At 53.2% G+C, this 27,483-nt stretch overlaps 9 protein-coding genes across 9 annotated transcripts; 4 read left to right on the forward strand and 5 right to left on the reverse strand.

Annotated features, from left to right (window-relative positions):
- The first annotated feature begins 217 nt into the window (after positions 1–217).
- On the forward strand, positions 218–1,746 carry SMAC4_02136 (uncharacterized protein). The gene has a single exon (XM_024655623.2). The coding sequence runs from the start codon at positions 334–336 to the stop codon at positions 1,444–1,446; it is 1,113 nt and encodes a 370-aa protein (XP_024511498.1). The 5' UTR covers positions 218–333; the 3' UTR covers positions 1,447–1,746.
- Positions 1,747–1,806: 60 nt separating this feature from the next.
- SMAC4_02135 (uncharacterized protein) lies at positions 1,807–5,114 on the reverse strand. The gene is made up of 2 exons (XM_003350375.2): positions 3,459–5,114; positions 1,807–3,373 (listed from the first exon to the last, which is right to left on the reverse strand). The coding sequence occupies exons 1-2, from the start codon at positions 3,816–3,818 to the stop codon at positions 1,946–1,948; spliced, it is 1,788 nt and encodes a 595-aa protein (XP_003350423.2). The 5' UTR covers positions 3,819–5,114; the 3' UTR covers positions 1,807–1,945.
- Positions 5,115–5,543: 429 nt separating this feature from the next.
- Positions 5,544–8,070, forward strand: SMAC4_02134 (uncharacterized protein). The gene is made up of 5 exons (XM_003350374.2): positions 5,544–6,022; positions 6,091–6,106; positions 6,174–6,271; positions 6,326–6,679; positions 6,743–8,070. The coding sequence occupies exons 1-5, from the start codon at positions 5,853–5,855 to the stop codon at positions 7,851–7,853; spliced, it is 1,749 nt and encodes a 582-aa protein (XP_003350422.1). The 5' UTR covers positions 5,544–5,852; the 3' UTR covers positions 7,854–8,070.
- A 1,126-nt stretch (positions 8,071–9,196) lies between these two features.
- SMAC4_02133 (uncharacterized protein) lies at positions 9,197–11,751 on the forward strand. The gene is made up of 4 exons (XM_003350373.2): positions 9,197–9,520; positions 9,618–10,104; positions 10,180–10,931; positions 10,990–11,751. Exons 1-4 carry the CDS (start codon positions 9,401–9,403, stop codon positions 11,206–11,208), a joined length of 1,578 nt encoding a protein of 525 aa, XP_003350421.1. The 5' UTR covers positions 9,197–9,400; the 3' UTR covers positions 11,209–11,751.
- A 214-nt stretch (positions 11,752–11,965) lies between these two features.
- On the reverse strand, positions 11,966–13,454 carry SMAC4_02132 (uncharacterized protein). The gene is made up of 2 exons (XM_003350372.3): positions 12,837–13,454; positions 11,966–12,739 (listed from the first exon to the last, which is right to left on the reverse strand). Exons 1-2 carry the CDS (start codon positions 13,420–13,422, stop codon positions 12,546–12,548), a joined length of 780 nt encoding a protein of 259 aa, XP_003350420.2. The 5' UTR covers positions 13,423–13,454; the 3' UTR covers positions 11,966–12,545.
- Positions 13,455–13,652: 198 nt separating this feature from the next.
- Positions 13,653–15,014, reverse strand: SMAC4_02131 (60S ribosomal protein eL34). The gene is made up of 3 exons (XM_003350371.2): positions 14,879–15,014; positions 14,659–14,782; positions 13,653–14,288 (listed from the first exon to the last, which is right to left on the reverse strand). Exons 1-3 carry the CDS (start codon positions 14,914–14,916, stop codon positions 14,097–14,099), a joined length of 354 nt encoding a protein of 117 aa, XP_003350419.1. The 5' UTR covers positions 14,917–15,014; the 3' UTR covers positions 13,653–14,096.
- A 779-nt stretch (positions 15,015–15,793) lies between these two features.
- SMAC4_02130 (uncharacterized protein) lies at positions 15,794–16,347 on the reverse strand (the record flags this gene model as incomplete). Its single annotated transcript, XM_066089710.1, has 3 exons — positions 15,794–16,020; positions 16,110–16,173; positions 16,249–16,347. 3 exons carry the CDS (start codon positions 16,345–16,347, stop codon positions 15,794–15,796), a joined length of 390 nt encoding a protein of 129 aa, XP_065946949.1.
- A 1,186-nt stretch (positions 16,348–17,533) lies between these two features.
- Positions 17,534–20,677, forward strand: SMAC4_02129 (uncharacterized protein). The gene has a single exon (XM_066089709.1). It carries the CDS (start codon positions 18,425–18,427, stop codon positions 20,117–20,119), a length of 1,695 nt encoding a protein of 564 aa, XP_065946950.1. The 5' UTR covers positions 17,534–18,424; the 3' UTR covers positions 20,120–20,677.
- A 1,470-nt stretch (positions 20,678–22,147) lies between these two features.
- SMAC4_02128 (uncharacterized protein) lies at positions 22,148–27,333 on the reverse strand (the record flags this gene model as incomplete). Its single annotated transcript, XM_003350368.2, has 2 exons — positions 22,148–26,348; positions 26,405–27,333. The coding sequence occupies 2 exons, from the start codon at positions 27,331–27,333 to the stop codon at positions 22,604–22,606; spliced, it is 4,674 nt and encodes a 1,557-aa protein (XP_003350416.1). The 3' UTR covers positions 22,148–22,603.
- Between the last annotated feature and the right edge of the window lie 150 nt (positions 27,334–27,483).

The following is a 27,483-nucleotide window of genomic DNA, read 5'->3' on the forward strand; positions in this document are numbered from 1 at the left end:
GCAGGCGAGGCAGGCTACTACCTCGTCCGCTTGTACCAGACTCAGCTTGTGTCAGGAGACTTGCCTGCCTGCGAGTCCGTCTTCAGCCAGCCCCCAAGGGCCCGAGTGGGTGTTTCGGGACGCGTGCCCTGTGTAAATAGGTGGTCTGTGCGCTATCCAAGCGGCTCTCTACCAAGTATTCTGACCTAGCCGATAAGCGACTACCAACCGCTTATCGCCCCAGCGCGTCAACCAGATCGCATTGATTCAACCTCAAATGTCCAAAACTAAAGTCTAACTTGACATCATCAACCTTCAAGTTCTTGACTTGTAGATCGGAGAACAGCAACCACAATGAACGACCAAGACTCCAAACCCCGGGTGACCATCGCCCTAGGGACAACAACATCATCTTCCTCATCCAGCTTCAAAACCAAGAAACCCAGTCGACCAACACATACCAGGCGACACCGCGCCGGCGCCGGCGCCTCATGCTCCGAATCCGAAGAAGACGATGACGACGAAACCGGCGGTGGTGCACAACGCAGTAGCGGTGGTCGCGTCCAAGTAATTACCGAAATATCAACCTATGGCGATGACGACGACAACGACCGTTCCTCCAAAACTCGGGATCGTTCAGATCGAGATCGCAACCGAGACCGTAGCAGAGATAGGCACAGGGATGGGGGCGACAGAGACCGTGATCACAGGAGAGACAGGTCCAGAAAAAGGTCAATGGATAGATCGGGAGACAGGAACAGAGACAGAGACAGAGACTCCCGTCGACGACACTCAAGATCTCGCTCCCGGGACCGCAAACCAAGAGAATCACAAAACACCAAAGACCCAGAACCCGCTGCTGCTCCTCCCCAAAAATGGGGTCTAACAATCAATCCAAAATCCTCTTCTACCAGCAAACCCCATCAACCCCCAACCTCACGGAACTCACGTCCCCGTTCCCCCTCCCCAAACCCAGAAAAAGAAGACCAAAACCCCCAAACACTAGAAGAACAAGCCCTCTCCTCCCTCCTCGACCTAGATAACAAGGGTCCCTCCTCAAAAAGAAAACGTTCTCCTTCTTCCGGTAGCGATTGCGATCGCGACCGCTCCCCAGACCATTCCGACTACCGCGCCATTCCCATCGACGACTTCGGCGCCACTTTACTCAAACAATTTGGTTGGGACGGCAAGATGCGGGGGAAAGTGAAGGAAGTTTCGCACAAGCACGCGAATTTGGCCGGGCTGGGAGCCAAGGACGCCAAAGGGGCCGAGGAGCTGGATGCTTGGAACCAGAAGATTAGTGGACGGGGCGGAGACTCAAGAGGGAGGCCTGTTAGGCTGGAGGATTACAGGCGGGAGGAGAGCAAGAAGAAGCAGAGGACCGAGTATCGACATGGGGAAAGCAGTTATAAGCAGGAGAGGGAACGGGAGAGGGAGAGGGAAAGGGAAAGGAGGGAGGATAGGTGATAAGGTCCTTGGTACTTCCCTGTGGCCTTGTTCTCAATGCTCTTACAGCCGTCGCAATTTCCCCGATGACACAGCAACGACTCGGTTTTCACCATCTCAAGCGGGTTACTTTTATGTTGACCTTCGTGTGGCCAGATTGCTCGGGGTTTCGCCTGACATAAACCATACCAAAGAACATCCTTTGGTATCACTGGGAAAGACATCATTGTGTAACACGTTTCTTTTCCCTAATTAAATGATACTAAAGCAAAACTACAACTTAACCCTATAGAGTAGGTAAATACAAATTTCCAGAATTCCCCGTCACTGGCGTTGCTGTTATCCAGTGCTGACTTTTCAACGCCAGGGGTGTAAACGGAACCGCAACAGCGTGCGTTCGCAACGATCCTGACTTCGTCCTCCCTCATATCTGAACCTTGTCAGGCAAATATCGACCCAAAGCTCCATCCATCGGCCTAATCGGACCCCAAGACTAGTCTAGTCCATAACATCTTCCTCCTTACTTGTTAGGAGACGCAACCCTGGCAGGAGAAGCAATCTTAGGCTCTACAACCTCATCAAGGACTGAGACGGTGTTATCACTGCTGCTAGTCTTAGAAGCTGCGGCTCCCTGCAATCCTTCCAGCTCCGCCGCCTTCTGGGCGCTGAACTTCCTCGCCGAGACTTTTTCGTGGAAAAGAATGCTGAGTCCACGGACAGAGATGTCCTTGGTCTCCGGGATGCGGAGAAACGTGTACAGAGCTCCAATACCACAGCAGCCTGCGTAAAGGAAACCTGTTTTGGCACCCCATCTCCAGCTCGCCTTGTCCATCCCGAGCATCTTTGGGGTAAGGAAAAGGTTGAAAAGATTGGCCGTCAGGTAAAGGCCGCGTGCGAGAGAAATGGTCTGTGTGCGGAGACGAACCGACGCGATCTCGGCCACGATCGAGTAGCAAATGGGACCAATGGTCAGGTCGTAGATGGCAGTATACAAAACGAGGACCGCTCCAGCAGCGAACCCGGACGCCGAACTTCTAGCCAGCGTGGCGAGACCGCACCCAGTAAGCACGACGGCCATGCTGATTAGGCCCCAGAAGAAGATCTGCCGACGTCCCATCTTTTGCATCACCCACCAAGAAGCAATTGTGCCCACAATCCCAGCACACGGCAAGCCAATGTTCATGGCCAATGCCTCGCTGGCTCCCATACCAGCAGACTCGAATAGTTTGGGAGCCCAGCCGATGAGGCTCGAGCCGCAGAGGGCCTGGATGACCCAAGCAGCGCAGGCAATCTCGGTGCGTCTTCTGTCAACGCCCCTGAACATGGCGCTGATTTTCTGCCATCTGGTTTGGTCGTCGGCAACGTGCTTCATTTCGTGGCAGATGGAGTGCTGCATCAAAGCTAGCTTCTCCTCGGTGCGCTCCTCGGATCCCTTGCGGACGAGCTTCTTGACTGCCTTGCGGGCATCCGCCACCCTGTGGTTCTTGAGATACCAGTAGGGCGATTCGGGGGTAGCGGCAATGGCACAGAAGAGGACGGCGATGAAGGCCCAGTTAAGGCCGAAGGGGATTCTGTAGGCCCATTCACTCTCAATCTTGTGAAATCCGAAGGCAACGGCAGAAGCCAGGAGCTGACCAATGATCCAGCAGAGGTTGTTCCAGGTGGTCAAGACGGGCCGCATCCGCAGTGAAGCAACCTCGGAGGAGTAGGCGGGACTAACGACTTGAAATGCGCCCCACGGGATGCCCTGGAGCAAAAAGCCGGCCGACAAGATGTAGACGTTTCCGGCGAAGAAGGGTACGAAGGCAAATGCCGCGCAGAGGGCGAGCATCAGAAGAACAGTTCGCTTGTACCCAATGAACCTAACAACGGGGGCGGTGAGGCCGACGCCAATGATCGAGCCGATCTGGGCCAACAAGGGTAGAGTAGCCTTCCATTTGTACTCGAGCTGATGAGACATATGTGTTAGCGCTGTCTTCTGTCTCTTGGACGACACGATCCTAACCGCTATCAGACCGAGAAGTGCAATATACCTCGTGTTTCTCGCCACCGTCGAGTTGGATACCGTATTTACTATTGAAAGGCTCGACGCTGAAGAGATAGGTGAGGAGTGCCAAGCCATAGCCCTCCATGATGATAGTCCCGGAGAAACCCAGCGAGTACATAATCAGACGAAGATCTCCGCTGACTGCTTCCTTGAAAGTCATCTCCTTTTCCTTCTTCTCTGCGAGATGGGCTAGGTCTTGGTCATATTCACCAGCACCGAAGAACTGGGTTTGGTTGGATGTGGCATTATTGCGTGCCTGGGTCGAAGGACGGGGCGTTGATGTTGCTTTCTCCTCATCGCCGGATTCGAGGGGCCCTCGAGGGGCAGGGTGGTCGTTGTTGGACATGGTAGTGACGAGTCAAGTGTGGTTTAGAGATGACGAAAGTTGATGGTACGACGAAAGTTGTCGAGCGTGGTGGTGGTAACACTGTTGGCGGTGCCAGAGACACAAGAATGTATTTCTGGTTCAGGGAAGTATAGTGTGGTACCAGTGGTTGATGATAAAAGTCTATCGATGTTTCGTTTGGAACGAACGACGGCGAGCTTGGATGATGATGGAAGTCTGATGGATAGAGTGTGTGGTGGGAGGTTCAGAACTGGGAGAAGAGTTGGGGTTTTAGCTGGAGAAGGGAACTGAAATGACGGATTTGTGGGAAACAGAACAAGTGGCCACATGCGAGAGGGAATTTTTTGAAGCATGCAGTACTGGCTTATTTGGAAGTCCGCTTGTGCCAACATTTAGAGAGGGGAAGCTGCATTTGTGGTCAAGTGGCAGCAGATGTCCTCTTCGGACTTGAGGCTTTGTGGCAGAACCGCAATGAAATCTTGGACGGCAGGATAGTTTCTGCATTACGGTACCGCGTGCTCGGTTAAGACTGTCGGTCTACAGCAAGCGCGTCCCAGTACGGCTCAGGTTATACATGAGAAAGAACCACGCACAATATGGGATAGGTAGGAACAGAGGATCACTGAGACCGGAAGATGGGCAAGATGGAGGAAAGAACAACAGTGTCGGTGCCCTCTGGGTTTTGCTCGACGGAGCTGTCAAGGGAGGTACTAGACAGAGGCAGGTACTGATCTCTTTCCCACATAAATATCCTTCACATGACTGATCCAAGATGCGGGCCTTCCCGCATAACTTGAAATGCTGACCGTGAACACTACCTAAACAGGTGGCAGATCGGAAGGAAGTCCGGTGTGTGCAGTCACTCAAGCCTCCGCCCTGGCATCTGATGAAGAGCAGTCAGCTATCATCACCACAGGAAAACCAACACCACCATCGTCATCGCCACCGCCGAAAAAGACAGTATCCCTCTTGCATTTTTTGGGGTGTTCCGGGGGAACCTTCCAGCTCCTGCAGACTGATGCGTGAAGCACCCTTTCTGCAGCACTGGTCTGAGAACTTCAAGTTGGAGCATCTGTCCGCATCGAGCTCCTTAGCAGTGTGGCTACGCGTCATGGAATTACGATACTTGTTTCATGCCACATATCTTCTAACTGTGGGTGTGAGCTGCTGCAGATGATGAAGAAAGCAACAACCAGTTTGAAAGGTTGGGGGACCACTACAGTCCGAGTTTCTCACGTCCGTCTTTACGGCATTTCCACAAAATTGGATATCAAAAGCAAACACCAGAGAGGAGTGTACAAATGCTATGCATGTCGAACGCCGTACTCAACAGTCTCGGCCGGACAATAACAGTTGGATATTTTTTGTTCGTCCGGCATCAGCCTCCAGATAGATATGTAGAAGCTCGTGAACCTCAGAATGGCCAAAGCACAACTAAAACAATGGCCGGAGTTTTTTTGCCGCTATTTGTAGGCAATAGTATGACTGCCGTGGAAAGCCATTTTCGGTTGTCATCAGTTCGTACCGGCAGTATATGGCAGCAAGGCTAGAAAAGGCTTGAGGGGGCCTTCGCGATGGTCTATGAGTTAAGACTTTACCATGGTCGTTAAGGAATTGGTTATTCAGTCATCTCTTGTGCGAACGACTTACACCTCGTCGTCAACCGTGAGCATCATACCGACAAATCACGATGGACCGGGACACTTTTGCTTCGTTTTCTACAACGGCGAATCGGCAGACGTGCCGAAATGCATGGACCAGTCGTGCCTTCTTCCTTGGTTTATCGTATCTGCAACCGATGATCGGCAGCTTGGCTTCAGGTTGGTGGACTGTTGACGTCGATTCCTAATAACGCCCAATCTGGACTCTTTGGTACGAGATAAATAAGTGTCTCTACAACTCACCAGGGTTTTTTTTTTCTTTCACAACAAGTAGACACAACCCAACAGCCAGCATCCTCAGAGTGATTCTAGTCATTTCTTCAAGTCCGAGTCTAGTCTTTTTCGGGAGAAATCACGTTGAACAATCATTGCCATGGTGGACAACCTGGACAGAGTCTGGTGGAAGGATGGAGTGGTCTATCAAATCTACCCGGCGTCCTTCAAGGACTCAAATGGAGACGGGTTGGGGGATATACCGGGCATCATCAGCAAGCTGGACTACATCCGAGAGTTGGGAGTCGATATGGTTTGGGTATCGCCAATGTATGGCTCGATTATTTGACACTTCAAAGATGACCATGAACAACGAGAGCTAACTCGCTTTCCTACAGGTTCGAGAGCCCCCAGGTAATAACACATCTTCCTCATATTTACTAGTGGCACAACTACTCGCTAACACGTCTGATATGAACAGGTCGACATGGGATACGACGTCTCCAACTATGAGGAGGTCTACCCTCCGTACGGCACAGTCAAGGACATGGAGGACCTGATCGGAGCTTGCCACAAGAGGTAACCCTCGCAAATCACAATGGCATTATCAGATATCTACTGACCCATGTTCAGAGGAATGAAGCTGATCCTCGACCTGGTCATCAACCACACCTCTGATCAACACGCCTGGTTCAAGGAGTCAAGATCCTCCAAGAACAATCCGAAGCGTGACTGGTATATCTGGAAGCCTCCTCGCTACGCCGAAGATGGAACGCGGCTTCCACCAACGAACTGGCGGAGTTACTTCTCCGGTAGCGCGTGGGAGTATGATGGACATACAGACGAGTATTACCTTCATCTGTTTGCCAAGGAGATGCCAGACCTAAACTGGGAGAGCGAGGAGTGCCGTAAAGCCATCTACGACAGCGCCATGCGGTTCTGGTTGGATAAGGGCGTCAATGGTTTCCGAGTTGACTGTGTGAATATGTTAGTACTCCTTGTAGCATCCCCTCATAACCAGAGCCAGGCACTGATATTCGACTCTTCTAGGTACTCGAAATCCACCGACTTCCTCGATGCCCCTATCGCCGACAAGCGCTTCTACGAACAACCAGCGTGGTGCCATTACGCCAACGGGCCGCGCATGCACGAGTTCCTGCGCGAGATGAACGAGAAGGTGCTCAACCGCCACGACGCTGTGACAGTCGGCGAGTTACCGCACACCCCTGACCCTAAGAAGGTACTCGACTACGTTGGACGCAAGGACAAGCAGCTCAGCATGGTGTTCCAGTTCGATATCGTAGACATTGGCCAAGGTGGCACCCACAAGTACCACTTTGAAGAATGGAAGCTGCCGGTGCTGAAGAAGATCGTCGTCAAGTGGCAATGCTTCATCGAGGGCACCGACGGATGGACGACCGCCTTCTGCGAAAACCACGACCAAGGCCGTTCCATCTCACGCTTCGCTTCGGACGCCCCCGAATACCGCATCCTCTCGGGCAAGATGCTCTCGCTGATGATGTGCTCCTTGACCGGAACGCTCTTCATCTACCAGGGCCAAGAGATCGGCATGATCAACGTGCCCAAGGACTGGCCGATCGACTACTACAAGGACATCGAGTCCGTCAACTTCTACAAGCTCATGGCTGCCAAGACCAACAACGACCCCGACGAGATGGCGTATGTGATGCGCAGCCTCCAGACTCTGAGCAGAGATAACGCCCGGATACCGATGCAGTGGGATGACAGTCCGTATGCTGGGTTCACCGAACGGAAGGAAGGTGCCTGGGCGCACGTCCACGACCTGTATCCTGAGATAAACGTGGCCAAGCAACTCGACGATCCGAACTCGACGCTCAACTTTTGGAGAGACATGCTCCGTTTCCGTAAGCAACACAGTGAGGTGCTCGTGCATGGCACGTTCGAGGCTTATGATATTGAGAACGAGAAGACGTTTGTGTTTGTCAAGAGATTCGGAGGTAAACGGGTTGTAGTTGCTCTGAACTTTAGCAGTGAGGAGCAGGAGGTTGTGCTGCCAGAGCATGAGACAGGGTTGAAGTTTATGGTTGGGAACTATGGAAACGAAGGAGGAGGAGGGGGCGAAAGGAGAAGGTTGAGGCCATGGGAGGGAAGACTGTACATGGCTGGAGGTGATGCTTGATAGATAGCAGTGAGATAAATGAGACTGGCCCCTTTTTTCAGATTTAATGTTGGATCTTGTATGGATCTTTTCAGCTCGAGGAGCATCAATGGGCTGCCTTCTGATGAGATGTGTCTTCAATGAATGACATTCAAACAATGTTGAACTTGAGGCTCCTCGCTTACGTCTAAGACATACGCTAGGCTTCTTCTAAACATAGAATAGGGGTCTAGGCCAGAGCGCAATCTAGATTCTCAGGGGTGAGGCATAGCTTGGGGTCTGGGGATGGAAAAAGAAAGGTCCAGGATGTTGTTGTTGAGGAGATGTGGGAGGTGATCCACTTGACGTTACGAGACGCTTGGGTAACGAGTATGGGGTCGAGACAAGGATGGCAGGGCTTTCTTCTTTCTCCCAGCTATCGTCTGATATATTATCTCAAGGCCCCGGATTGGGAGACCGGGAGAGCTCCGGTCTGGGTTGCGGAATCTTCCCGGAGGAAGTAAGACCAGACAAAACAGAAAGGAAGGAAAACCAGAAAATCTCAATTTACCTTATCTTTTTGGGATGAAGAGCCCGGGGGATTCTATGATGCCCCTTTCTTTTCAATCTTCCCCCATCTCTGTGTTACGGGTTACCAATAATGACGGGATGCATATCCGTGCCAACATGGTTTGGGGAACCCTGAATGCGTGATGCAGCTTGGAAGAAACAATGAACATGGAGAAAAGAACATGGGCAAGTGTGTAACGAGAACCCTTGTCCTCGGATATGCACGGTCACAGCTCCCCTTCTTGTGCACTGGCAGTCTGTGAGAAACAAGATGATGGACTGGGGAAGCTCCAAACAGCTCCAGCTCCAGCTTCACTTTCAGGAACAGGAACAGGAACATTTTCTCCTGGTGTCAAATGCCAATGTGGTTGAACAGTGACTGAGTATTGTCCCGTCCCCCGCCAAGGCACAGCTGCGTCACCAGATTGGCCAATTGACGTCCCAATTGAACTTGTTGAAACGGGCTGCAACCCCACATCAAATGGCCGGCCAGCTGTCGAGCTGTCCCAGCCACGGATCCACACCGCCCAGTAGCACATGCACCTGGCAGCGAGAGGGGTCCCAGCCTAGGTGCACCTCCAGTGAGAAGTTGTGGAAGTATCAACTGGAGCAGAGCCAAGACTGTTCGCCGGGGAAGTACACAGTTGAGGTTTGGCTTGGGTTGGGAGCTGGGACCACAGACCACACAGCTGCTTCAGAATGGAAGTTGGGGAGGGGGACAAGGATGAGATGGGGACGTGGGACGGGACACACTGGCATAACCGGGCACGAGCTCCAAGTTCATCCCATCTTTTGCTGGGGACCTGTCACGGGCCGCAGCTGTGTCTTCAAAACCTACTACCTAACCACCCCCTCCTCTTCTCTTCTCAGTTCTTTTTTTTTTTTTTTTTTTTTTTTTTTTTTGTTCTCCATGTACTACTTGGAATCTTCCTGATCCCAAAGTACACACCTCTCCTCTACCCTCCACAACCACACAGAGAGTTCCGCACCGGATTGCTCTGCGGCGAGCTTCTGTCACCATGTCGGAGCCGCATAGCGTCAGCGGCGCGAAGCCCGCATACATCTTCGTCGAGACTCCCGCGCAGCCCCTCTCCAACACCGAGAAGCCCAAGGAGGATTATGGTGTTCGCACCACCACTGTATGTAACCATTTCTCTTGCTGTCATGGAAAAACGCGCTTCAAGACCGCGTCCGGTAGAGCTTTCTTTTACTAACACTCGGTTCCTTGTGTGATAGTTCCCGGCCATCAAGAATGCCCCGCTGCCCGCCGATGCTGCCGGCACCGAGAGCTTCTCCAACGTTTTGCTCTTCAGCATCCTCTTCGGTGTCCCCTACTACTTCTCATGGAAGGTCGGCGGTGGCTTGAAGACCACCCTCTTCTTTGCCCTCTTCACCACTCTTCCCCTGCTTGCCGCCTTCTGGGTGTCCCATTCCATGTTCTCCCCGCGCAAGAATGAGAAAGCCAGATTCCCCGGTCGCCCGGTGGAGCACTACCTCACCTTCAAGAACCCCGAGGACAAGCTCAAGTACAGCGGCAAGAACAAGATTCCCATGGAGACCTTCCACGAGATGTACTTCAACGAGGAGGTTGACTTCAACGGCGACGCTCTCGACGTCATGGAGTACCGCCACGACTGGGCCAGCTTCCATTTCACCTATGGCCTGATCAAGTTCTTCCTTACCGGCATGATCCCCGAGGTTCTCATGCACACTCGCTCCCAGGGTATGTCCACCTTCTTCCGCTGCTGCCGAAGCCACCCTGTCTTGTAACACCGTGCTAACAAGCTGGCACCATCAGATGAGGAGCAGGTCCGCGACCACTATGACCGCGGTGATGACTTCTACTCCTGGTTCCTCGGCCCTCGCATGATCTACACTTCCGGTATCATCTCTGACGCCAACAAGGAGGAGACTCTCGAGGAGCTCCAGGATAACAAGCTTGCCATTGTTTGCGAGAAGGCTGACCTCAAGGAGGGCGAGAGACTGCTCGACATCGGCTGCGGCTGGGGTACCCTCGCCCGCTTCGCCAGTGTCAACTATGGTGTCAAGGCTACTGGTATCACTCTCGGCCGTAACCAGACCGCTTGGGGTAACAAGGCTCTCCGCACCGCTGGCATTCCCGAGGAGCAGAGCAAGATTCTGTGCATGGACTACCGTGATATCCCCGTCTCCGAGGGCAAGTACAACAAGATCACATGTCTCGAGATGGCCGAGCACGTCGGTGTCCGTCATTTCAAGGGTTTCATGAAGCAGGTCTACAACATGCTCGATGATGATGGTATCGCTGTCTTCCAGCTCGCCGGTCTCCGTAAGAGCTGGCAGTACGAGGACTTGGTCTGGGGTCTCTTCATGAACAAGCACATTTTCCCTGGTGCTGATGCCTCTACTCCTCTCGGCTGGTACATTGATCAGTTCGAGAAGGCTGGTTTCGAGGTCCGTGCCGTTGACACCATTGGCGTCCACTACTCTGCTACTCTTTGGAGGTGGTACCGCAACTGGTTGGCCAACCGTGAGAAGGTTGTTGCCAAGTACGGCAAGAGATGGTTCCGCGTAAGTCTACATCTTTCCTCGGTACTATCGGTGTTCACATGCTAACTCACTGCTACAGATCTGGGAGTTCTTCCTTGCCTACTCTACCATCATCGCTCGCCAGGGCTCTGCCACTTGCTACCAGATGACCCTGGTCAAGAACCTCAACTCTACCCACAGAGCCGAGGCCATCCACACCCAGCAGGGTCTGCTCGGTGCTCTCAGGAACACCCGCGCCAACCTCAAGGCTTGGGCCCAGGCTAACGCCGCCGAGTTCCCCACTGTCCCTGCCAACTAGAAGCGGCAAGGCATGACAGATGGAGCGACAGATGGTTTGGGTGCTCATGACGTTCTCGAAGCTATCTACTGGCCAAGCTAGGACCTTGGCCACGACATGAATGATCGCGAAATGAATGATAGAGTCGCGCGTATGCCCTAGATCTCATAAACAAAAGGTCAGGTTGTATGGAAAAGGATATATACCATCGGATAAGTCAGGGCATTCGGAAGAACTTATCTGTATATAGACCTATGCGTTGTCTGCGGCATGACTGTATGGGATTAGACAAAAAAGAAAGCTCGATATGCACTGGCTGGTCACATGAGGTGGTCTATGTAGGAATATGGTAGTTGAAGAGGCACATCCATTGCATGTCTTGTTAACAATTTTGGCGCTAATATACCTACGGGCAAGGCTTTTTTTGGAAGGTATCTTCATCTACGTGGCTCATGAGTGGTGTAGCTGTAGTGTATCATCATGTACCAGATGCTCACTGTTGTTGAGTTGTGCCAAAGCATTCCTTGAAGCTTTCCTCACCTTTGGATAATGAGACGGAATCAACATGGTTCCAACCGAAATCATTGCGGTTCCAAGTCTGAGTATCGACGGTTCCCCTGCCTATTTTCGGTGATTCCGTCAACCTAATTAGCAGTATTACAGTCAACGTCAAGACTGAATGGTTCCGAGCAAAAAGCTCAGGTCTGGCATTCAATGACTGGCAAAACTAAAGAAGAAAGAAAGAAAAAAAAGAAGAAAAGATAAAAAGAAAAAGGAACCACCTGCGAGATCTAAAGGATTCACGACAAGGAATCAACCAAATCCAATATGAACGTGAGAGAAGCGAATATTTACAACTTACAAACTGTCATACAACTCCCACTCATCTAAACCTGTTCTACCTGTACTTCTTCTAGCTGACGCTGAGCTAATCTGTTCCTTTACCTCGTATATCCCTCCCTTAGGATACCGAGTCCTGTTCTGGTCCATTTTCTTTTGTCCTATTGACCCCCGTGATCATTGGCCATCCTCCCCACCTTAAACCGCCATATTTCTTGTTTTTTTACCTCGGATCTAATCGATCTCGAGTCCTGTTTCCCCCATCTGCTTCCCTACGATACTCTCATTCCTCGGGGCTTCCTCACGCCAAGCTCATAGCATGCATCATCACAACAACCACCCTCAAGGCCTCAACCCTTCTTCTCAACCCCGTCCCGCTGCTGCTCCTCCTCCCCTATCTCCCCCTAAATGTCAAACTCACCCCATCAACCACTCATCAACCTTACTACCCCATGCTTCAAGCTCCCTACGCTCCCCAACGCTGCCCACGCCCTCTCCCTCTCCCGTGTGGTTAGGGTCTACTCCCTCCAACCAAGCGGCACCAGCGCAGCAGCAACCTGATCCACTCCTCTCTCCGTCGCCAGCAGATTATACTGCGACGCAGCATTTCTCGTATCCAGAACCTCGACGCGGATGCCCATGCTGTTGATCAGGGCCCTGGTAGCAGGGGAGATGGGACGGAGGGAGGGGCCGACGCCTAGGATTAGGAGGTCTTTTTTTCCCAGTTAGTCTCGCTGTTCGTAGGGTCGGGGTCGGGAGGGTAAGAAGAAGAGAAAGGAAAAGGCAAAGGGAAAAGAAAAAGAACATACCAGGCCGAGGCCACAACCTTCCCAAAAACCCCCACTGCTCTTCCCTCTCCAACACCCACTGTCCTTTTTCGTTGATCAATTTCCTCTTCATCTCTTTCCCCTTCTGTTCACCTCCAGCCTCATCTCCAACCTCAGCCTGGCCAGAAACCACCAACCAAGGCCTCCACTCAAAAGCTTCACCACCCACTAACAATACCCCGCTCCCGCCCGAGATTTGCACCCCGCTATTCAGCGCAAAGCCATCGTGGAAACACTCGTCTATGGCCGTGGACGGGATGGGCGTCTGGCCGAGCATGTCCATCTCGCTGAAGTCGGTGGTGGGAGGGGAGTCCGGGATGGGTTCGTTGTTGTGGGCTAGTTTTTGTTTCTTTTGTTTGAAATACTGGGGTGTGGTGCTGAGGGACCTGATGGTTGTCCAGTGGGCGGTGACATTGTTATTTTTGGTAATGTTAATAATAAGTGTTGATGAGGGTGAGAATGAAATGCGCGGCGTGGTGAGAGTGAACAACGCGCTTGTGCGCTGAACGGCGCGGAGGATGGTTGAGCGCATTGGGTTGATTGGTATTGCCATTGCGTTGACATGCATGTTGAGGTTGAAGGTGAGGTGGTCACAATTGGGGATTGAAATTGAGAAATCGATAAGAGCTCGACGTCATTCCCGCTAGCAAAAAGATCGGGTGGTGCATGCCCAGAATGTCCCGTTTTCAGATGACACAAATGGCGCTGAACAAGTCGTTACTTTGAGGAGCACAATCACAACTGAGGAAAACAGCACTTGAATTGGGTATATCATTATCACATAAACATAAAGATATTGCTGCACAAGTTTTTGGCGGTCATATTGAGTGTCTTGCGGTTCATCGTCTTGCAGTCATCCACGGACGCCTTGACGCCCTCCTAATCCTAAGCCAAATCTATATGTAGAGATATAGCAGAGGCAGGGCAACGCCTAGGCGGATGTTCTCTTCTTTCTCTCCAGCAGCATTGCCCAGTTGTTCGGTTGGTCGGTGAGAGCACGGCTTGAAGTCCAGTTTCATTGATGGAACCTCATTCCGGGGTGAGAAAGCAGCCCTAAGAGAACAAGAGACAACCGATAAAATCCCCGGCTGTATTGTGTTGCTGTGTTATGGCATCGCAATGCTGTGCAGCCCCCTTTTCCCAATTGAACACCGAAGCAATGAGACCGTCAACCTTGCGCAACCATGTTTGTTGATTTCCCCCCAAGACAAAGACCCAAAGAAAGCTGACAATTTAACTTGTTTACTTCTTGGACTTCTCGGCCTGGCTCTGCTCCTTGAGGACCTTCTTGACGATCTTCTGCTCCTCAATGAGGAAAGCACGAACGACACGGTCGCGGACGCAGTTGCCGCAGCGGGAACCACCGTAGGCACGCTGGACAGTCTTCTTGGGCTTGGAGAGCTGAGCGTACTCGCGGGGGCGGAGGGCAGGGACCTGTGTGATAGCAAGGTTCCGTCAGCATACGTGTTTCGGCGCGTCGCAACTGTTGCGGTAGTCCATAATCCCCCTCCTTCTTCAAAATCCATTATGCTGGGGGGTGCCGGGCCAGGTTGTCGGTCATAATCTCGTCTGTCGTTCTCGTCGTGGTCGTCGCCGTCACAGTCCTCTCCAACCTCCACATGTCGGGCAGCACATTTGATTCCTTCCAGTCCTCCCAAGTTCGTGTATGCTCGTGATTGGTCGTTGGGACGTGGTTCGTTCTCTGCGCAGGTCGGTCGAGTCGTTTTGGTCGTTCGGTTCCTCCCCCAGCTTATCCCCCAAGTTCGTCGCTTCGCAAAACCGTAAAACATTGTAAATAACTTACACCAGGGAGCTTGATGCCGCAGTCACCGCACTTGGGAGCGGTACCACGCTTCTTGATGTGGAGAACACGCAGCTGACCGCCGGGGGTCTTGACAACCCGCGTCTTGTTGGACGTGGTGTTGTAGCTGTTGTGCGAGAAAGGCGAAAAAGTTAGCCCATCGTGTTCCCCCGTTCCCCAGCAATTCTCCTCATGGAGAAATTCAAAAATGATCAAAACTCACGGGTTGCGGCGGCGGTAAGTGACACGGGAAGACGCCATTGCTGCGGTGTTGCTGTCGAGTTTCGATGCTGCAAAACTATCGCTCACGACTGCGAAGTGGATGAATTTTGAAGATTGGTGGTTAGGAAATTTCTGTGCGGGCGCCCAGCGCAAGCCCCACCCAGCCCCAGTGCGCGGTGCTTGCCCAGTGCCGTCCGCGAATGCTGGCCAATCCTGCTTAGGTAATGGTGTGGCTGGTGCACAGGCTCACAGCCATCGTGTGGATGAGCACTGAAGATCGGTCTTGGCAACGCCCAGACGTCGTTGGATTGAGAGACAGCTGCCAGCGTGCACTGTCCAGCCTTCAACTTCAAGCATTCAGCAGGGGCAGCTGTCACGTAACCCCTTTCCTTTTGTTGACAAGACATGGTGTTACAATGAATAAGAAAAGTATGAAGTTCAACGACATTGCTGGCTCTGCTAAATCTGCCTAGGCACCAGCCAGCATATCAATGTCACCCATGTCAGTTTAATTTGAACACGAATGGAAGAACGTACCACTTCGCATCCTCCCCTCCTTTTTATTAGTGACTAAGAAATGTTTGCCTCGATCGACATGAGAGATAACGACCAATCGCAATCGTAACTTTGCTTCTCAGACCGCTTCAAGTGTCTTCACTGCATCCTTCCAAATGATATGAGCACAGCCAACTATTCCCATGCAAGAACTGTGCACCCAAGGACCCCCCCTTCACTGTTATTTGATAACTCGCCGGGTATTACCAGAGCAGCCCATTGAAACCGCAATCATGTCTTCCGAAGCCGACCCTAACTCCCAGCGCCAATCCCATACTCCAGAAGCAAATGCCAGCCCATAGTAAAAAATTATGAATCAAAAAGCGTGTATGCTCGTGCCGTGGTCCATCGTTCTCCGTCGTCAAGACTGCTTGAGCCCGTTGTTTAGCCTTCTCCTCTTTCTCGTCGTCCACTCGGGATCGTCCCTAGCTCTCCATGGTTTGATGCCCATAGGATTTGTCCGCCGGCTTTCGTTGGCCATGTTGAAGACCTTTTCGGTTTCGGCGCTGCGAATGGTGTCCTTAAACTGGTGGATTTCCTTCCCCGTATCCTGCACCGCATTTGAAAAGGCGGCGAATGTGTTTTGGGCTAGTGACCATGTTAGCTATGCAAGTTGCCCCGGATAGGGCTATGGATATCCGAATGTGTTTGCCCATCGGGCGGAAGACAGCACATACGTGAGGATGGCTTCACGGACATGGGGTGGAACATGCGTGGTATCGCGGAGCGAAGACGCTGAAGCTGTAGCCCAACGACGGCGAGTTAGAATAAGGTCTATAGGGGGATGTCAACCGGTGTGTGTGTGTCTTGACTTGCCTGCACGTGCAGCTCGTTCAGGTAGTCAAGCGCATCCTCGAGGCGCTCCTCTTCCTGGAGACTAGCATCCTTGGGCGCTTGCGTTTGGTTGTTTGCCATGGCCGCCATCGAGGATGCGCTCCTGTGCTGGCAATGCGACGGGTCCTTGAGGTGCAAGCAACTCGGACCGCAAGGTTCTAGAACGCGTAGCGAAGGACAGCGTGACAGCAGGCGTGACTATCCAGAGGGGGAAGACGGCAATACAACATGGAATGCCAAATGCAATGGCGATCCAGTTCCGCATCCGGTCCTCTATTGAATCACAGGGCACCGCAACACTCCGAGGCCAACTCTCACAGCAACCCAAGCGCAGTTGGAGGGGGAGTTGCGAAGCTAATAACGGAGACAGCAGTCGCCGATGCGGATGGGAGATGTCAGGTGGGGCGGGGATTGACAAGTCCCAGTCGGTCCCGGGCAATGGTGGGAATGGATATCAGGCGCTGGACCAGTCGTTGTTGTCGCCAGGACGGTTGGTGAACGTCAACTCGACCGGGAAACGGGAACCCTCGACAGGGACCAGGGGGGTGACAAGGAAGGAGAATGGACGCGGAGACAGCAGGAAAGGCACGCGGCTTGGCTGGTCTCGGGGGCTACTGGTCTGGTGTGTAGGATAGCGCAGGCGTGTAGCGGTACTAGTTCGCGGGCGGCTGTCGTTGAAATGATTGAATCGCGTGCCTGGGGGGCTGAGGGGGGGTCTGGCCGACGGAGAAAGAGCTTGCGATGCTCAAAGGGACCCGCCCAGAAAAAGGAGGAATGCGGTGTGGTGTCCAGCGCTCCGGATTGGCGCAAAGTCGTGGGTGATGGATCGATAGACGGAAGGGGGGCGTCTTTTTGAGAGTCGGTGCGGGAAAGCGACGAGAGATGGAAGGGCCGAGCTTGGAAAAGGGAAGGGGGTGTGTCGGTTGTCGGGTGGTGACGAACGGGTGTCCTGTGGAAAAGGTGGGAAAGGTACAGGTACTTTGGCCCAAGGCCCCGGTGAGCGGGCCCAGGCTTTTGTTTCCTTGCGCTTTGGAGTCGACCTTGGATGCATTTGGCTGGGCTTGCCGGGGGGGGCCAAGAGCCCAAGAGGGTGCGGGCTGTGGGTTTGGCAGGAGTGGTGCCTTCCTTCGATCCTTCTGAGGGAATGAAGGCGGTCCACGACCAGCAGGTGGCCCAAGCTCGTATGGATGAATTTTTCGCGGAATTGCCTTGTTGTGCTAGCAAATAACATGAGGGAAACTTCCATGGGAAAGAGGAGCGAGGGCAAGCCACCTTCTCAATCAAACTTTGCTCATCAAATTTTCAGACATCACCGGGGCGTGGTTCACAAACAGACAGCTAGGCCGTTTAAAGCGTCCGAGACGGAACGACCTTCATCCGAGTGCACGACGTTGATCTTCAGAAAGGCAAAAAGTCCCCGGCATCGAATCGAGGCACTCACTCACTTCACTGGACACTCGACGACAGGTTACAGTCTAGCAAAGTAGAAAGTGGTTCTCTGACTTGCTTCAGTCCCGTCTCTGCTGCTGCTTCAAGTCATACCTTACCTCTAGTCTCGACCAAGAAACAAGAACAAGTTCCTGCCTGTCTCGCACAGCACGAACCGAACCAAGGAAGGAAGGAACCGTCCAAGTCTTGCCCACTGTGAGTGCTACACACAGTACTACTTTTACCTGTCACTCATCCCACCTGCCCGCGCCGCCCACCACTCACCTACCACGGACCTGTCCCCAAACACACCAAGCAGCACGACCCCAACTGCACACAGTATCCCTCCACTGGCTGCGACTGGCTTGGTCACCAAGTGGAAGTCACCACCAACAACCTTTCAGCAGTTGCTTCCCATCACTCCCAGGTCAGCACGACCACCACCAAGCAGCAGCAGCACAGCACCACGGCAGCAGCTTGTCCTTCCCATTCTGCCCGCCCACTGCCCGCCGCTCTCTCTGCTTGTGTTGTGCGTCCTTACAACCTGTGCGGAGATCCACGGCAGTCCCTCGCTCTCGAGTCCCCCGTCCCGTCACGCATAGTCAACCCCCCCGTACCGTACCCTCTACCTCCTACCTACCTACCGGCCGTCCTGCTTACTTTCTTTTCGTCTTCTCGTGTTGGAATAAAAAGACACCTCAGTCGCTGTCTGTCTGTCTGTCCCTCGCCAATGGAAGCCCACGCCCAGCCACAACGGTCGCGCAAGCGCCCCTCTCGCACGACCCGCGTCCCTGACGCTGGAAATGGTGCCAGCGCTGCTGTTGGCGCACAGGGCCCTGGAGTGCCAGTTCCAGTCCCGGTGAGCCAAGGTTGGGGCCAGCACCCCGTCCAGAGCCAGCACCAGCACACTGTGCAGCAGGTCCAGCACCCGTCGCAGCACGGTGTCCCTCAGCACTCGCAGCACGCCCACCAAACCCACCAGGTTCAGCAGCCACACCCCGGCGCTCACCCACACCAAGCCCATCACCAGCAGGTCCAGGTGCAGCACCAACACCAGCACCAGCATCCGCAGGCCGTGCGCGCCCACCCCGACACGGTGTCTGCTCAACCTCCCACCTTTGCATCGCAACAGCTCGACACCAGATCCCACCAGGTCCCTGCCGACACTGACGGCTTGATGAACGGCTACAACGCTCCTCAACATCAGCAGTACCCCGATCCTCCCCCATCTTCTCTCGCTCCCACTCCCCAGCAAGACAACCCCGGCCTCACCTCTCTTAGCAACCTGACCGGCGATAACGGTGCCAGCCATCACCATCAGCAGCGTTCCCAGCATCAGCAACTCCAGCTCCAGCACCACGCTCAACAGCAGCAGCAACAACAACAGGTACAGCAGCAGCAGCAACAACAACAGGTACAGCAGCAGCAGCAGCAGGCTCAGCAGGTCCAACAGCAGCAGCAGCGCTCGTCTGTTGCCCCGTCGACCACTACGGATCGCGTCAACTTCAACACGTACCCCAACCACTCCGCTCCAAACGACTCATCCCCCTCTCCTGTCACCGTGGCCACCTCCAGCGCCGGCTACAACAACCTGTCCGGGTGGACGCAACCCGTGACGAACTCGACCGCGCAGTCCACCATGCCGCCCCCTTCACCCGCGCCCGCGCTGGCCCCGCCACCCGAGGGTATTTATCGTACCTTTGAGGATTTGCTGGCCTCGGTTCAAAAGGTTGCAAAGGATCAGGGTTACGGAGTTGTCAAGCTGCGTGCCAGCAACTACCGCGAGGGCAAGCCTACGCGTTACGACCTTGTGTGTGACCGCGGCGGTGTCAAGTACAGCAGCACCGCGAAGAAGCGCAATCCCAGCACTCGCAAGGTTGATTGCCCATGGCGCGCAAAGGCGGTTTGTGAGGTCAATCTGGGCAACCAGTGGCGATTTGCGGTGCAAGAGGCCCGTCATAACCACGAGCCGCGTATACCCGCTGCTGTGCCGGGACAGGAAAACACCCCCATCGCACAAAGCATCCGCAGCATCACCAACAAGATTGACCGATTGCAGCACGATCAGACTACGAGCTTCCAGAGGCTAGAGGCCAACGTCTCTACCATCCTGGCACGAATCGACAACATGGAGAAGCGGCTCGACGCGATAGAAAGTGGCCGTCCGTCAATGCTTGGAGGCAACGGCGTGCCCTCGATGGGCACCCCGAGCATGCCTACGGCTAATATGGGAGGCGGAAATCTCGGTAATGGGCCCATGACGAACGGTGGTATGAGCGGCGGCCACATTGTTGACACTCGGTTGAACAGTATGGAAGCTCGAATGAACGCCATGGAGCAGCGCGGCAACCCGATGGACAGCCTGCCCATGATGGACGACGACACAGGCCGCCTGGCTATGAATCAAATGATGGTTTCTACGTAGTGCGAAGGTCCGTCATCACATCAGACGCACGCCGGTCCTCAGTCAGTCGCCCCAGGCAACCCGACCCCTCGATCCCGACACAGTACGCCATCGCAACCGACCATTAAAAGCGAAGGGCCGCGACAACAGCAAGAACGTCGATCGTAGGCCGATCTGCTTGCAGCCCAGAGAGATATAACGAGGAGTGATGATGACGGTACACGCTTCACCCCCTTTGTTTCCTTTTGGAAAACATAAAAGGGTGGTTTATATGACTAGATGATTGAGCTCCCCTTATTAGAGGGTTTGAGCACTCATCATGCCTTTTATGATCTCCCTTCTCTTCATGTCTCATCATCCTTGTTATTCTTCCGTTTGCTCGCATTCTGTCAGTACCAGAGCGGCAGGGTTCACATATCTACACTGGAATAGAAGGGGCATCACGTACTACACAATCGACGTCATAAACGGGCTTTGGGGTTGCGGCTGTTGGGGTTGGTGCGGGTGCAGGGAGGTCAAAATGGAACACGGGTTTTTGGCTTCTGTCTTCGATCTACCGTTTTTTGTGTCCTCTTTTTTTTTTTTTTTTTTTTTTGCTTCGCCCGAACCTGTCATGTCTTCGGATTCTTTGCAACAAACGCACACGCGGGAGGTGAATGGTCCTCCCAGTCATTTTTACTATTATGCATTTTGTTTTCTTGCTCATATCTAACGTGTAGGTTAACGGCCTAACCTCATACTTGGCGTACCGGGTGCGGGCTACAGCGGGTTTGAGTTGATCCTGTCTGCTGCTATATGACTTGTTATACGTCATATCACGGCCCAAATGGGCTTTCTTTTGTCCTTTTTAGCTCTCTACCCGGAGAATAGCTACCGGCTTGGGGTGTTGTGGGAAAGGGGTAAAACGGGGGTGTGGCATTGGGGTGAATGGGGTTGTCTTTACATGTGTCCGAAGCATGTCAAGCGAAAGGGGTTGTTGTCACGAATTTTGCTGTCTGTTTTTTAGTTAATTATTATTATCTGGCTTTACTCTGGGGATCGGTACTTTTCAATACCTCTTCCTGGCTCACATTCTGGCCTTGCTCTTGCTTAGAAAGGCAAGAAGGCGTGGACGTGGACGGGAAAACGACAAGAGGAAGAGGAGGAAAATAACCCAAGCGCCGATCCAAACCGGGCTGACGATACCCTAAATAGGCGATGAAGGTTACAAGGAGAGGACGTGGGGAAAGGAAGAGGAGAGGAGAGGAGAGGAGAAGAGAACAGAGCATACCAGTCAATGTGGAAAGGAGAAGGGAAACAACCATACAACAACAATGTACAGTGTAATTTGACACAACAATGGGCGCGCGCGCAAACATACCTACCCGCACGCACGCACGCCAGCATCAGCAACCTTATGTTTGGGAAGAAAACCTGGTAGAAATCGCTTTTGCCTCTTCTAATCTTGCAAAAAACTTTGGCTTTAGCAACCCCTTCTTCAATCTTCTTCTTCTACTCTTCTGTACTCTTAACTATCAAGCACCTTACCACCACCACCGTCACCGCTATGATCATTGGATCTTTCGGTTCTTAGTCTAAGTCACTTTAGGTCGTCTGAGTCTAGCTCGGCAGCGTGCGATTAGAAAGAAGAGAGAAACTCGCTTCGATCTGATGATATATATCTGAATCTGAACGTTCGTTCGTCCCATGTTGTTCAATACTGTGTGAAGAAGATATTTGAGACAAGGAAACAGTGTGAGTTCATACCTAATGTATTTATGTACTACCTACTTTATCGGATGTTAGTTAAGGTACCTATGTGATGTTCCGAGTAGGTATGCCATCTTGACTTTTAGGACTGGGCGTACCTACTGTAAAAGTCCTGCCTCCCTCCCTGCCTGCTACTTGAGCAGCATCCACACGTACTAATTCTATACTCGTAATTAGAGCGAACCGAACCTAACCAACCCAGTGACTGACTGATCGACTGACCGGCCAGCCGGTCACAACTAATTCAAGGATGTCACTGACTGAGGTTGCACACAGACACATCACATCGCGAATAGAGACAAGAGAAAAATCAAAATCAAAATTAGAAAATGTGTGATGTCAAGATCTCGAGATCACAACTTCGCTATGTAGATAGATAGATAGATACCTCGCCATCCATATGCCTTCTCATCCGTCATCCGCTCTGCAAATCCCCCAAGCAAGCAACTGAACCGAACCGACTACACCCTACCCACCCTCCATTTCTTCTGTGTATCGTCCACGTATAATGTATATCGACAGCCAAATAAGAGGTAATCAAGCCAAGGAAAGACTTTGAGATTTGCTTATCCCTCTATGCCTACCAGCCTACCAGCTTCCTACCCCGCCCGCGACTTCTCTTTCCTTTCCTTTACCTGCCTTTCAATGCTCGACCGACCACTGTATGTAGCGTAGGTTATCCTGAAAAGAAAAGACACCAAGGTTGAAGAAAAAAAGCACCCATACATAACCTTCACTTCCGCTACCGGGTACAGGCTACCTAAAGGGCCCTCTACCGATCATGGAATGTCTCTCCAAATCCGCCGGGTCACTTATACTCCTTTGCCGTTCCGTTCTACTCTGTTGGTCATCTAGCACCGAGCTTGAGCCTGAGCCTGGACGGCCACCCACCGAGCTCCCGAAACTTCCAACACCGCCACCGCCGCTGCCGCGGCTGCTGCTTCCAACGGGACTACCGCTTACGCCACGAGGTGGTGGATTCATGGCGTATCTCCTCCTCGCCTCTTCCAGCCCGCCATGGTGGAGATGGCCATGCTGACCGCCCCGACGGTGGAGGTCTCGCTCTTTAAGTGCGGGAGAGGATGATGATTTATCCTCTTCTTCTTCTTCTTCTTCTTCTTCCCCCTCGTCTTCACTCATCCTCATCCTCATGCTCATCCCGTTGTCGTTGTCGGTGTCATCGGGACCCTCTTGTTGCCGGCCATGCCGGACTCGATCTTCAGCTTCTTCCTCGTCCTCCTCCCTTACGGAATCCATCCCCGTCGCTGACATTGTCGTATCACCATCTTCCTCATCCTCGTCCTCGTCCTCTTCCTCTTCCATATCCATATCAATGTCACTCTCCCCACCGCTTGTCGTCTGGTCTTCATCAAAGATGACGGCTCGCAACACAGGCTTGTCGAATAACCCGACAATCATGTTCCGGTCCGGCAGGCGGTAGTGGTGACACTCGAGGAGGCTCATGACCTTCCTGAAGAGCTGCGGCTGCTTGAACCCGGGGGCCTTCTTGGTGGCTTTGATCTGCAGGAGCTCGGCGCGCGAGCGGCGGTAGAGCACCATGTTGGCCAGGTCGATGATGAGCTCGAGGATGCGCTGGTTGGTCGGGTCCGGATCGAGTTCGTTCCGGGGCGCCAGATCCTCAGCAGTCGGCGGAACATTGTTGCTTACTGACTGCGTGGCGGTGCTGTTGTTAGGTTTGGAGCTGATTTGCGTTGCCACCACCGCCGCCGCCTTCGCCTTTTGCTTCTCCTCTTCTTCTTCCTTGATGGCGTTGATCAAGCTCTGGGAGCGCGGGCGGGAGGGGATGGCGGGAAGTTTGGTGCTTTCCGTCTTCTGGCTGTCGGGTAGCTGGATGGCCGTTACGGGAACATACTGCCATGGTTTGAGGGAGAAGAGCTTGGAAAGGTCGGTGGGAATGCAGAAGCCGAGGGAGTTACCGAGGACATTGGTGTTGGCATCCCAGCCGTTCTCGAGGAGGATCTCCAGGCCGTGGACGGAACGGGATATTAGACCCAGAACGAAAAAGGCCGTGCCGCGAAGACTCATGACCTCGTGGTTTTGGGCAATGTTGACAATCTGTTCAACGACGTCGCAAGATTCGAGGAATGGCGCGCCGAGTTCCATGGAACCGACATTGCCCACCGCCCATAGACAGCCCTTAACCTTGACGATCATTTCTGGATCATCTGACTGCATCCCGTACTCGCGAATCGTGGCCGCAAACTCGTCAAAGTGTCCCTTTTCTCTGAGCAGCTTGCAGCCTTCTTGTGTTCGGGTCAGCTCGCGGTAGAAATGAGGAGGGACGTGACTATCCGCCTCGATCTCTTGCTCGTCATCAAAGACGCTGATGCGGTTGGTGTGGTCATCTTGGTGTTCTAGGAAGGAACGGGCAAGACTGGCCTCGATGACGCTGACGTATGAATCATTGCGGCCGAGGAACCAGTCATCCATCTCGTTGCTGATGTAGTCTAGGCCGTCAAGATAGTGGTAGCCAATCGAGGTCGACAAAAAGCGCAAGAGAAGGGGAGCTCCTATCTCTCCTAGATGATCTAACGCTGGTCGACACTCGACGATGTACTCAAGATTGTTCTTGGTATTACAGGCCTTCTCGAGAATCTTTACAGCTGTGGCACAGACTTCGATTTCTGGGTCGTACAGCTGCGTTACCAGGAGCTGAATGGCCCATTTGGAGTCACTTGGTTCCTGACCATGTGTTGATATCCTTGGTCGTGTGGCATACTTGCGCAAGGCATTTGTTGCGTCGATCCGGATATCCTTTGTTCCGGCCGTCAGGGACTTGGAAAGAAGCACTCGTGGATGCCCATGTAGAGAGTAGTCGAAGTTTGCAAGCATCAGCTTGATGATGTCGGGCCGTTGCTTGAGATCGATAATGCGATACATCATGTTGAAGATACGCCACCTATCGAGCATCTGAATACCCTTCTGGTCCCCGGTAAGGATGCCGAGCATGGGGAAGTAACCTCCGCACAGAGTATCTGTGAGACGATCCCGAGCGAACATTGGATATTGTGCTGTTAACCCGCTTGTTGGGTCACATTGTGCCAGACATTCAGCGATCTGCCTGAGGAGTTTGTTATCCGATAGATATTTGCAGCCCTCGGGGCTTTGTAACAGAGTGTGCATGAGAGAGCATCCCACTCTGACGTACTTTTGCGTGTTTCTTGTGCTCTTGACCTCCGAGAACCGGTACTTAAATGGGCGGTAAAAGCTCATGATCCGCTTTATGAATTTGGATGCCTTTATGGCCTCTTCCAGTCGCTTTCCGCTTGTGAGGGGCCCTTCGATTACTCTCAGTATTATGTCCCAATTCCATTTGGCATAGTTGGAGCTGCTTAGGACGTGTGAATCAACGAGTAGTTGTCGGAATGTTGCATCATCAAATGTGATAGCTATGTTGCTTTTGGGATGGTCATCAAGTATCCCCAAATCCAAGGCGTTACTTGATGGTGCCACCGAAGGGGTGTATGTCGTTGGCGATGATCTGTAGAGCGTCTTGCTGACGCTGCTTATTTGATATACTACTCCAGTAGCAATGAAATGGTTCTCATCTTGAAGATTGGCGGCAGCGCTGAACAGTTCTGGCAGCATCTGCAGACCACTACTCAAAGACGGTGGGAGAAGGCGGCTTGCGAGCTTGAGAACCTCTCCTATGAGGAGAGTTGCCTTCCGCTTGATAGGCGGATTTTCAAGGTCCTGGGTGAGCCTTAGGAGGCCTTGTACCACGCCAGACTTGACGAAGATGGCCAGCAATAGTGCTGTATAGTGCTCGGCAAAGTTCTGCTCACCACCGTCGTCATCAAAGTCGCCATGTGATCCTTTAGTGGACGTTGACCTGAGATTTGTAACTCTGCCATAAGTGGTGAGTCGCCTGCCAGCTAAAAAGGAGGTGGCCCACGCCGGGGACTTGATACGAAATAACGAGTAGAGGAGATCGAGGATTGTCTCTCGTATTGGTCCGGTGTTTACGACCATGCTGTGGATCATGGACTTGACGGCACGGAAGTTGTACATGGACAAGGTCATCAGCCCCGACCATGTCTTGAGTGCCGATGCGACGGCCCTAGAGTTCTGCTTGAGAATACGCTCGTTGGTCGAGAGATCATCAGTGAAGGCGGTGAAGAGGATTTCCAACTCGTTTCCGGCGCAAAGGTATTTGCGTCGTTGTGGCGCATCCAAGAGGTAAAGGAAAGCACTTGTCAAACTCTCCGAGGCTTTGTATGATCCATCGGCCAAGGCATCGCGCAGTGGCGCCAGCCCTCCAGCAGATATCAGCAGGGCAGGATCGCGGATCAGAACCTCGGCCAAAGTCTCTATGCAGATTGACCGTAGCCGCTCCTCAGGCTCCTCAGCTATCGCGGCGATGGTTCGGACGACTGCTCTCGAGATCTCCTTGACGCCGTCTTTGACATCGAGAAAGGCGCGAACAAACTTAAGAGCCTGCTCACGCTCGACGTCCGATTTACGGTCTTTGATCAAGGACCTGGTGTAATTTGGTTAGTTTTCGGCCGAGAGGGACACTGACAGAAGCGAACGCACCATGTAACCAGGTAATCCGTATTCAGGGCACGGATTCGCCTGAGAGACGCTATATCAGAGATGGCGTATCGTATCATCCTGTAGCCCGCAGCAACGACTTCGCGACTTTCGCTCATCAGCATGACCTGCATGCGAAGGCCAAAAATGGACCACACCAAGTCGTATTTGAGAGTGGGATGACGCTTGAAGAGATCGACCAAGCTGTTTGCCCTGGAAACATAGTAGTCCGGGGTCATGCCATCGACCTCGAGGGCCTGGAGAAGCTCGGTGAGGGCGTATGTGGGTGACTCGGTCGGCTCGTCAAAATCCGAACCGGCACCGCTCCTTGAAGCACTCGGCGGGGAGCGCACACCATTCGAGTCCTGAAGAAAGGCAGTGGCTCTGGATCTGACGGGCGTGGTTGGTGTTGCTTTGGTGGTCTGGGCAGCCGTGATTTTGCGACGCAACTCCTTGATCTTCTGAGTGGACGAGTTCAGCTCGGCCTCGATCCTCGCTCGCTGTTCCTTGGCCTGCTTTGGCTTTTTGGTATTCAGAGCTTCCAGCATGTTCTCGCTTCCCTCCTTGATCTTCATCTCGCGGTTCAACTCCTCCCGTAACTGCGACAGGGGCTGGTCGTGGGTGTCGTCCACATATTCGTCCAGCTTCTCGAGGGAATACATGTCGGCGCGAGACCCGGCACGGGAGAGGTTCAGCTGGCTCCGCAGGTCGGAACTGAAGCTGCCGGGCATGGGCGACGGGTTGAGAGCGGTACCGCGCGGGGCAAAGCTCACGGCGGAGGCGGCGAGGTTCCGACCGCCATTCTGCTGCTGGGCGGGACCCGGGGGTTGCAAGCCATCGCGATCGAAGCTCACTCGGGAAGTCTGTGAGGTTCCGGGCTGTTGCGACGAGTAGGATTTGGCGTTCTGGGGGTTTGCTGATGCGCTCAACATGGTGGATGGCCCAGCCATTTGTCCTCCACGCAGGACGCTTCCGCTTCCGGGCTCGCTATCGTCACAGGCATTCGATTCGGATTCAGACTCGGATTCGCCAGTCGAGGGGGAGCCTTATGTATCCTGTTGCGCATCGATTCCCGGCGGGCG

Source organism: Sordaria macrospora, chromosome 4 (genome assembly GCF_033870435.1).
Source record: "Sordaria macrospora chromosome 4, complete sequence".
Taxonomy (NCBI): Eukaryota; Fungi; Ascomycota; class Sordariomycetes; order Sordariales; family Sordariaceae; genus Sordaria; species Sordaria macrospora.

Coding starts and splice junctions, on each gene's coding strand:
- SMAC4_02136 (XM_024655623.2), top strand. CDS start 334: ATGAACGACCAAGACTCCAAACCCCGGGTGACCATCGCCCTAGGGACA.
- SMAC4_02132 (XM_003350372.3), bottom strand. CDS start 13,422: ATGCATGTCAACGCAATGGCAATACCAATCAACCCAATGCGCTCAACC. Junction 12,740..12,836: donor AAGGTTGTGGCCTCGGCCTG/GTATGTTCTTTT, acceptor TGGGAAAAAAAG/ACCTCCTAATCCTAGGCGTC.
- SMAC4_02135 (XM_003350375.2), bottom strand. CDS start 3,818: ATGTCCAACAACGACCACCCTGCCCCTCGAGGGCCCCTCGAATCCGGC. Junction 3,374..3,458: donor ACGGTGGCGAGAAACACGAG/GTATATTGCACT, acceptor ATGTCTCATCAG/CTCGAGTACAAATGGAAGGC.
- SMAC4_02131 (XM_003350371.2), bottom strand. CDS start 14,916: ATGGCGTCTTCCCGTGTCACTTACCGCCGCCGCAACCC. Junction 14,783..14,878: donor ACTTACCGCCGCCGCAACCC/GTGAGTTTTGAT, acceptor CTCGCACAACAG/CTACAACACCACGTCCAACA. Junction 14,289..14,658: donor GCGGCATCAAGCTCCCTGGT/GTAAGTTATTTA, acceptor GCTATCACACAG/GTCCCTGCCCTCCGCCCCCG.
- SMAC4_02133 (XM_003350373.2), top strand. CDS start 9,401: ATGTCGGAGCCGCATAGCGTCAGCGGCGCGAAGCCCGCATACATCTTC. Junction 9,521..9,617: donor ATGGTGTTCGCACCACCACT/GTATGTAACCAT, acceptor CTTGTGTGATAG/TTCCCGGCCATCAAGAATGC. Junction 10,932..10,989: donor ACGGCAAGAGATGGTTCCGC/GTAAGTCTACAT, acceptor TCACTGCTACAG/ATCTGGGAGTTCTTCCTTGC.
- SMAC4_02134 (XM_003350374.2), top strand. CDS start 5,853: ATGGTGGACAACCTGGACAGAGTCTGGTGGAAGGATGGAGTGGTCTAT. Junction 6,272..6,325: donor ATCGGAGCTTGCCACAAGAG/GTAACCCTCGCA, acceptor ACCCATGTTCAG/AGGAATGAAGCTGATCCTCG. Junction 6,680..6,742: donor CGAGTTGACTGTGTGAATAT/GTTAGTACTCCT, acceptor CGACTCTTCTAG/GTACTCGAAATCCACCGACT.
- SMAC4_02129 (XM_066089709.1), top strand. CDS start 18,425: ATGGAAGCCCACGCCCAGCCACAACGGTCGCGCAAGCGCCCCTCTCGC.